This window comes from Gymnoscopelus microlampas (genome assembly GCF_963454915.1).
Source record: "Gymnoscopelus microlampas genome assembly, chromosome: 21".
NCBI lineage: Eukaryota > Metazoa > Chordata > Actinopteri > Myctophiformes > Myctophidae > Gymnoscopelus > Gymnoscopelus microlampas.
In genome coordinates, this window is record NC_139958.1 from 41,778,908 (window position 1) to 41,789,173 (window position 10,266).

At 41.2% G+C, this 10,266-nt stretch overlaps 1 protein-coding gene across 1 annotated transcript in view; it reads right to left on the minus strand.

Annotated features, from left to right (window-relative positions):
* LOC311038014 (alpha-2-macroglobulin-like) overlaps positions 1-3,172 on the minus strand; it is a gene marked incomplete at both ends in the record, with an annotated part of 67,829 nt that extends 64,657 nt beyond the window's left edge. The window contains 3 exons of the mRNA XM_084047310.1: positions 519-571; positions 1,616-1,772; positions 3,050-3,172. Coding sequence (XP_083903436.1) covers positions 519-571; positions 1,616-1,772; positions 3,050-3,172 — 333 coding nt within the window. The remainder of the gene's footprint in view (positions 1-518; positions 572-1,615; positions 1,773-3,049) is intronic.
* Between the last annotated feature and the right edge of the window lie 7,094 nt (positions 3,173-10,266).

Below are 10,266 nucleotides of genomic sequence, written 5' to 3' on the forward strand. Positions count from 1 at the left end.
ATAAACATAACAATTATAAGAATTCAAGTAAAATTCAGAAAGATCTGGCCGAATTAAATCTCAACTGCTCTGTTTATTATGCGCGATTGCGCATGGAAATAAATTACAGAAAATAAGAAAATAAATTATAATAAATTTCATGACTGATACCAAATGAAAATATAAACTTTACAGATCATATAAACATTAAAATTATAAGAATTCAAGTAAAATTGAGAAAGATCTGGCCAAATGAAATCTCAACTGCTCTGTTTATTATGCGGGGGGAACTCGAGTGACTCGAGTCCAATTGTCTGCCTGTTACTGAACACTGTATTGCAGAGAGTGCAACTCTATCAGAGTATAAAGCTATTTAACACTCATTTAAAGGAAAGAAAAAGCACCTCCCATTAATATGTAGCCTACATTTTTGTGTTGCTTGTGTGACACAAAACAACTCAACAACAACTCTCAACTTTGATCTATCATTGTAGCTCAACAACACCATGATGAAAAATGCTTCTTTGTGTAGAACTCACCAGCGTATTCACTGGTCTGAACTTGGTGTCCATGGTAACCACTCTGAATTTCACTGCAGTAAAATGAGATTAGAGATTTGAAATGAGAAGCTCATCTATTACACATGGAAGAAGATGAATACAGCGTGGATGACTGGAACTGGGCTCTGCTGTTGCCGGTTCGAATCCCAGGACGGGCAGGAAAAATCTGGGTGGGGAAGGGAATGGTCACCACTCACCCCTCCCCCCGACACTGCTGAAGTGACCTTGAGCAAGGCACTGATCGGCTCCATTGGAGCAGTTGGGGGTTCGAACCCCCAACTGCTCCAATGGAGCCGCTCAGTGGCCAACCGTATAAGACTGGGTTTTAATGTGTGTGTGTGTGTGTGTGTGTGTGTATGTATGTCTGTATGTATGTGCAGAGCGTTGCTGGAAATGAACACAAATAAAAATACATTTAAAAAAGGCCCGTAAGTCTCGTCTCATTACCCGGGGCGATGGGGCTTTTGCGGTTCGGGCACCCATGCAGTCTCTGGTATGCCCTGTCTGTGGATCTAAGGCTACAGCCAAATCCGTGTATTCTTTTTAATCATTTCTGATTGTTTATTTTCTGTTATCCTTGTTTTAATTAATGTTATCTTGCCCATTGGTTGTATTGCTGTTTTAATTCTTATGGTTATCATGCTGCTCTTTTACCTTTTTCTGGATTTAAAAAAAATGTCACATTTCTGAGCCAATAATCCAATATTTGACTGATTGACGTTAGCAGGAAACTAATCTTAACAAGAGCAAAACCATATTTAAAACATTTTCTTTGAACCTGGATCATATACGCTCATCAATGATTACACTGTGTGAGTTGTTTTGGAGTTTATATTATTCTTTTAGTGTTGCATTGGTCTCCTACAGCAGCGGACACCGCAAATATTGAACTATTGGCACATTTTTGGGGGTGACGTATTCCTTTAACTGACTGATATCATTCCTTTCAAACTTTGAAGATGGTTTATGCATTTCTATTCTTTAATCTCTTTCAAATCCAACTAAATCATACACAATCTGTATGGTGATGGTTGAATGTTATATTGCAGATGTCACACTATCAAACACAGGGTTACCCGTTTGTCCTGGGAGGTATAATGGTTTATCTGTTTGGATGAATGTCATGGGTTCGTAGGGTTTGAACATGATTTTCCTTTCTTCCATGGTTTGGAATGTTGGACCTTGGACCACCACCTGAAGGCTCTGCACTTCACTCGACTTCACTGCTGGTGCCTACGATGGACACAGAAGTTAACATGATGAGGATTGACAATCTCTTAAATAATTCATACATAGGTCATTATTGTTATTGTCCAAAACTAAAATGACAAAAAAAACATAATTTATATACATACATTAATTCATCCGACCTTTTTCTGCGTCTATACGTCTATTAATACAAGGTCTTCCTCAGTGCCTAAATCTGGGAACAAATGTCTTAAAGGAGTAGTAAAAAATTACTTATTTTCTATTAATTACACACCCCATGAATTCATGGAGATTTTCTTTTTTTTGGCGCACTCTTTTTTGGCAATAATTTGAGCGAACAACTTCTTTAACAAGAAATATATTCACCGGTGTGTTCGTAAGGGGGTCTACTAACACATTTCAAATACATAAAAATTCATCCCCCCTGCATGGGGGAACCCTTGACAGCTGCTGAGAATCGGGGTAACAGCAAATATTGAAAATGTGTAATTCCGCCTTAAAGGACAACTACACCCATTTTCAACCTATCTTCATATAATTTGTCCTCACTAATGCTGATGATACAATGGTACAATTGTTTTATACTCGGTCTGTGTCTCAGAGGAGGGCTGTGGACACTTCAGAAACTTGCCTATAGTGATATCATCATTGGGTGTTTTTTTTTTTACAAGAGTGAGAAAAAGGACTTCCATTATAGCATGCTAACTTTCCAGGAATAGAAAGCCTGCAGTTTCTATTAGCTTGGATTCCCCATTGATGATGTCACTGGTAGGCAGGTTTCTGAACTGTCCAAACCACTCCTCTGAGACACAGACCAAGTAGACAAAAATGGTACCATATTATACTGAGCATTAGTGAGGACCATTTATGATGATAGGTTGAAAATGGGTGAAGTGGTCCTTTAAGTAGCTTGTGAGGGGATATTAACAAAGGGTTTTCCGTGATTCTGAATCGATTGCAAGTATTTTGTTTGGCACCACAACCATTTGGCAGAAAAAGGGTCATGGCCACTTTTCCAGCTCGTTGCGAATACATTTTTATGTGTGAAAATAAATATTCCTGGGTGCATATTAAAAAGCAGCTTCATTAGTTTATTTAAATTTCCCATACTGTATATGAGATACTGCTCCACAATGTCAAATGCCTCAGGATTTCCCTCTGCTTGCAATGAGGGAAACAGGGCGCATGCACACGCTGCGACCGGCAGCGAGAGATATGTTTAATGTATGAAATATGTTATGCTAACTCTTGCTGTAAACCTATTTGTCCTTTTGGGACATTAATAAAGTTGAACCTTGAACCTTGAACCTTGATTCAGAGGTCGCCTGCCAGGACTGGTACGTCCGAAGGCTCCCGGAGTGGATGTGCGTAGCAGGGGAGTCTAGTCTAAGGTTGCGGGTACCCCAACTTTCAGCAGCTGTCATGGGGTCACTACAGGCGAGTTGAATTTCAACCTTTTTGAAATGTTTTTGTAGGCACCTTTACAAACACATTTACAAAGATATTTCCTGGTAAGCAATTTGTTCCCGGATTTGACAGATATTTCCAGCCAACCGCACTCGGCACACCAACTAAAACTAAAACGTATTCCTCTTTTCCTTTCAGCTGTTCCCTTCAGGGGTCGACACAGCAAATCATCTGCCTCCATCTCACCCTGTCCTCTGCCTCCTCTTCTCTCACACCAACTAACTTCATGTCCTCTTTCACTACATCCATTAATCTCCTCTTTGGTCTTCCTCAAGGCCTCCTGCCCGGCAGTTCCAACCTCAGCATCCTGAGCAGCAGCATATACTCACTATCCCTACTCTGTACATGTCCAAGCCATCTCAATCTGGCCTCTCTGGCATTATCTCCAAGACATCTAACATGCGCTGTCCCTCTGATGTACTCGTTCCTGATCCTATCCATCCTTGTTACTCCAAGAGAGAACCTCGACATTTTAGTCTCTGCTACTTCCAGCTCTGCTTCCTGTCTAAATATCTGGTGCATACTGTATGCACACCTGTGCATAAACGTTATTGTCTCTGCCCGTCTGTGAACAGCTAATCTCCGGCACCGTTTACCCGGTCGCTGAAAAACTATGCCAATTCAGAACCTCTGCCCCAATTATTTTACATGGACCTGTTATAGCGCCACCAGGAGGCAGATTTGTGCAAAAGCCATTTTGTGATATTACTCCTACAGATTTAACCAAACATCACGCAAATCAGTACACAGTATCTCTATAGTCATGTGATCAACATGAATTGGTCCGATTTTCCCTATTCCATCCTGATTGGCTAAGGTTGGCTTCCAAAGTTTGCAGGATTGGTCCGTTTTGAACAAAATGCCTCAAATCATGAACGCAGCTTGCGATTTCCGTGAAATTTCACACGCACGTTCCCAATAGGCCGAGGAAGAAATGCTACTTTTTCAAATCAGCCTCATGGTGGCGCTATAACCGGCCGATTTGCGTTTTTAAGTATAACTGCACTGATCTGTGTGAAACTTTGCACCCACACTCCCTAGAGGCCAAGAAATAACATCTGCCCTGCATTTTTCACATTTTGCCTTATATAGCGCCACCAAGAGGCCGACTTGTGTAAAAAAATATATATATTAAGCCTTCAGATTTTATCAAAATTTCACGCAAATCGGTACACATGATCTCTATAGTCATGTGATCAAGATGAACCTGTTTGATTTTTACATATTCCATCCTCATTGGCTAACATTGACACCTAAAGTTTGCAGGAGTGGCCTGTTTTGAACAAAATTCCGCAAATCATGAACACAGCGTCGGATTGCGGTGGAAACTTTGCACGTACATTTGCACTACGTTGAAGAACAAATGCCACCCTTTTAACATTGTCCTATTATAGCGCCACCAGGAGGCCGATTTTATTTTATTTTCGTGTTTATCGAAAATAAATGCTTATCGTGTTCTCTCCTCCGCGTCATCAGCGCCCATACCCTAGGTGGGGTTGGCGAAAGGGCCTTTCTGTGTGGAGATTACATGTTCTCCCCGTGTCTCCTAGGGTAGGTACCCTCACAAAAACATGTAGTAATCCTGGTCACTATACTGCCTCCCCCTGGCCAGCTGGGGCGCCTGATGGAGGGGAAGGGAACTGGTTGGAATAACGTGTTCCTTCCTCACGCTACGTCCAACCAGGGAAACTCTCCCCTGTCAGGTGACAAGAAGGTCAGTTGGCTCTCATGCATTGAAGGAGGCATGAGCTCGGCCCTGGCCTCCCTAGGTTGGCAGAGGGAAGGTAGTGCCCAGGATTACATAGACAATTGGCACTGGGTGTTCAAAATAGGGTTACAAAATCGTGGGATAAAAATGTAATGAAAAATAAATAAATAAAAAAATGTGAACAAAATTATCAAAAGGAAGCTTTTTCTGCGCCAGAGGTGCACCTGAAATAATCTGCAGAGGTGGAATGGTTTGTCAGAGGTCTCCTGGAAGATAGTCCTTCCAGAGAGAGAGATGGTCATGGTCACAGTCTCCTTGAGCTGCAGAAAATCCACACAAAACTGGGCCTCAGAGCCCGCCTCCAGAACTGCAGGAATGGCAACCATGTATTGCCTGTAATCACAAACAAATGTCATGTTTAGGTAAATTGTACGGTAACTTCGGTAAGGTACATTTTTGTTATATAGTGCCTTGCTGTACAATAAATAATGCAAATAAAAAACCCATCACATAACATGAAATTAGAGTAAAAACTAGAAAAAGTGCTCCTTGGAGCACAGGTCTCCACCATGGGCCTGTTCCTCAAAAGGGAATTAGAGCTTAAGCCTGGCTTTAACACCTATCCTGGCTTAATTTAGCCAGGATTAGGGCTGAATCGGTTCCTCAAAAGCTGAATTAGCGTGAAGATTAGTTTAGCCAGTTCACCCTGGCTAAGTTTAGCCATGACCCGATTCCTCAAAAGAGAATTGAAGCAAGCCTACCTTAGTTACCATGGCAATTTAGCTGTGAAGTTAGCCTGGTCAGGAGCAGGCTAACAGCCAAGCTTACTTAAACCAGTGCCTTGTTCTTCAAGTTTTTCCACAGTTAATTCAACACATGTGTTTGAATATGGACTCATTTTAATGACCTTGCATTCAAATAAAATGAAATAAATACAATCAGATATAATCAAATTAATTATATTACTGAAATAGTGTGTGACCATGAATCATAATTGTTTCACAATGACTCATGTGATGTCATTGTCACTCTGTTTACACTATAGTTCATATTGTTGTTAGATGTTTTATAATATGTAACAGATTTTTTTTTCACTGAATGTAAGTCAATGAGGAGCATATTTTAAATGATCAATTTCTAGTCAATGGAGAAATTATTTTTTATTTCTTGTCCACCTTTGGAGTTACATCATGATGGCAAGGTAACTACACAACCCAAACCTCTACCAAAGTGGTCTTGCAAATGTGGGGTTATTGCGTGTCCCGCCCCCCGTCCCCCCGTCCCCCGCTCATCCCGTCGCGGCCCCCAGTCGCGGTCAACCCCCCCGTCCCGTCCCGTGCGTCCCGTTGCTGTCCCGCGGCGCGCGCACACACACACACACACACACACACACACACACTCTGTGTGTGCTTGCAATACTTTGCCACGCTTTCTCCCTGGATCTATTTATAGCGCTTCTCGCTTATAATACATTTTACTTCCTTGTATGATTTCATGAGCTGCTGCAATGCTGCTGTTCAGCCACAGAGAGGAACGCCGCTCTGGTTTTGGACTCCATGATTGGTCAAGTTCAAGGATTCTGCTATCGACTTTCATGGTCTTTTATAGAAATACGTGAAGCCTGGCTTCATTATCCTGGCTGGACATAGCCTGGCTTGACAAAGCCTAGCTCGACAAAGTCGCTCCTTTTCAGCCTGGCTTTGCTTCGAGGAACGGAATAAACGAGGCTTATATGGACCCGACTTTGTCAAGTCTGGATTTGGCTTAAGTCCAGGCTTAGTTTATTCACCTTTTGAGGAACAGGCCCCAGGTTAGGTAGGTTATTGTGACCCACCTGACGGACGGACGGACACACGGACGGACAGGGTGCGAAACATAAAGGAATGATTTTGGACGTACGCAGTTGGTTTCCACACGACAGCAACGATATCTACATTCTTCATGATTCTGCGACAGTGGTATTGCTCTACAGCTGTGCGCTATGGTCAGTGGTGGAAAGTAACTAAGTACATTTACTCAAGTATATAGTGTATTTTTATTTTACTGGAGTATTTGCAATTTTCAATACTTCCACTTCTACTCCATTACATCTCAGAGGCAAACATTGTACTATTACTCCACTACAATTATTTGCAAACTTCAGTTAAAGTTTACTTTGCAGATTTTGATTATTAATACAAAACATATTACATAAAACATATATATTAACCACTTCAACCCTACATAATACTTTGGCTATTTGAAAATAGCCGATCTACAAGCTTGTAAATCTGCTATTTTCAAAAGATTTTCATACATTATCATTTTTCTTTTTGGTACTTTAAGTACATTTTAATTGCCAGACTTGTACTTGTATAGTGTTTTTACATTGCAGTATTGATACTTTTATTTAAGTAAGAAATGTCAGTACTTTTACCACCGCTGTACCTACGGCCTTGTTGCTGCTTGACCGGTGCATATCCAGGTGAAACAGGCAGATAGAATCCATGTCCATGTCTCGATCCTACAGAGTTCCATGACCGAAGTTGGCCAGACACAGGGGCTGTCTCTGTTAAATACAGACTGTCCCACCTGAGCCCCGCCCGCCCGCCCGCCCCCCCCACACACACACACACACACACACACACACACACACACACACACACACACACACACACACACACACACACACACACACACACACACACACACACACACAACTGATATGCCTGGGGCTATATGGGGCTATGAGGGCGGTACATACTGTGTATTATTACAGGAGTGCTGTATTTGTTTGTTTTTTAGGAGACTTTGGATCAGGGCTTGGTTACAAAAATATTTGCAAAAAAAAAGTTTGAACCGAGTGTGTTCCCAGTATTCCAACACTGATGACGTTCCCACTGCAATTGGTTAAAGATTGACATGTTTCATTCTACTTTGTTTACTTGGCCTACTTTATTCAATATGTGCCAACATTCACAATGACACACAGCACCTCATTAATCCAGGTACAGTACATGTTTCCATACAGTATATCATGTGTCTATATCACGGTTCATTCATATTAGTGTATAGTGCTACTCACCCACAATTTCTGCTCAATGTAGGCTATAATTGAACTGAAAGTCTTTGCCTTTTCATCATTTAATTCATTGTGTTATTAAACAATGACTTTCTGGAGGACATGAAATCTACATATAACATTATTAAATTCCAGGCCTGTGTATGAACCACTGGTAAATAAACACACACAGTCTTCCACAACAGCAACAATAAGTTGCTAGGCCTACTTCCTGAGGCTGGCAGCAAGATTTCAAAGAAAAAATCACATAATATGATTACTTGACTGGAACTAGGGGTGTGCCGATTTTTCACGATTTGATATGGTACACAATATAGGGCTCACAATATCGATACGATATTATTATTTATTCATTTTTTCATTTATTATCAACATTGGCCATCATCTTCAGTTTAAAATTGCTTTATTTATAAAACACATGAAAAAAGTGTTTTACACACAAAAAGAAATACAACTAGAAAAAGTGCTCCTTGGAGCACAAGTCTCCGCCAGGTCAGGTATGTTATTGTGGCCTCCTGGTGGCGCTATAATAGGCCTTTCACAGCAATCGGACACTGCATTCATGATTTGAGGCATTTTGTTGCAAAAATGTGTTTTGCTAAATTAGACCTGCTGGTGGCGCTATAACAGGCCAATGTGAATGTGAAAAATCTACATGAATCTACATGCAAAATTTCACGGATATCGCACACTGCGTTCATGTTTGAGGCATTTTGTTCAAAACTGACCAATCCTGCAAACTTTGGAAGCCACAGTAAGCCAAATAGGATGGAAAATGAAATATCGGACAGATCCACAGAATCACATGACTATGGAGATACTGTGTACCAATTTGCGTGTTTTTTGGACAGAATCTGAAGGAAGTTTGAAGTTGGTCGGTCTATTATGCGCATAACCATATACGGGCATAGAGGTCGAATCTGTGGGCTTGCACTGCAGAAAGAAACAGCAGCACATCCCTGAGAAAAACAGTGTGTGTATGTGGACTGATCATCTGCAGAGTTCATTTCATAGTAGACAAAGGTTTTCTCCACTTTTTACTATGAACAAAGAGTAAATCAACTAGAAAGATGAACTCAGTACACACACACACACACACACACACACACACACACACACAAAATGGTAAATGGTAAATGGTGCATTTATATAGCGCTTCTATCCGAAGCGCTTTACATTGATTGTGCCATTAACCCATTCACACACACATTCATACACCGATGGCGGAGGAAACCATGCAAGGCACCAACCTGCTCATCGGGAGCAATTAGGGGTTCAGCGTCTTGCTCAAGGACACTTCGACACTAACTCTAGGGGAGCGCCCCAGCCCGGGATCGAACTGGGAACCTTGCGGTTTTCCAGTTCACTCTACCCGGCCACTCTACCCCTGAGCCACTGCCGCCCACACACACACACACACACACACACACACACAAACACACACACGTACGCTCGTGCACGCACTCACGCACATACTGTACATACACTTTAATTTTGGTATTGTTTTATCAACCTTTTGTGTGTGTCATGTAACTTAAGAGAAATCATGAAGCTACAGGAAAACTGTGGTCAGGTCACATCTAGCTTCTGTCAGTACAGCCTACGCATTGTGGTTGATATTCATGTGAAATTAGAAGAACATCACATGGAGAGAAAAAATACGTACAACAGATTCTCAGAACCTTGTTTTTCCAAAAACGTGCAGAGTGGCATCACTGTTAAACAAAGTATGCACATTGTCAGTGCATGAGGTTTAAGTACCTAGAAAGAGACAGTGTGTGTGTGTGTGTGTGTGTGTGTGTGTGTGTGTGTGTGTGTGTGTGTGTGTGTGTGTGTGTGTGTGTGTGTGTGTGTGTGTGTGTATGTGTGTGTGACTGAGGTGGTTTGTTTTTACTGGTGCACAGAGCTGTCTATGTTTAGGGCAGTGAATATAAGTCTTCAGTATGTGAAGAAATGGATCTATCTATCTATCTATCAATCAATCAATCAATCAATCAATCAATCAATCAATCAATCAATCAATCCATCTATATATCTATATATCTATACAGACAGACAGACAAACAGGCAGACAGACACATATGAGTCTGCTTGTTCGTTTTGTTCAATTTCAATAAATGTGAACATCTGTATTTTTGATGAATGCCTGAATACTTTACACAGTTTACCGATAAGAATGCTCCCCATCTGTATAGCTTATCTGAGCAAAATGAAGAATACCAGAATAATTAAAATAAAGTTTTTATTAATTCTACAGTTTCATATACAAACGTGGGCTAAAC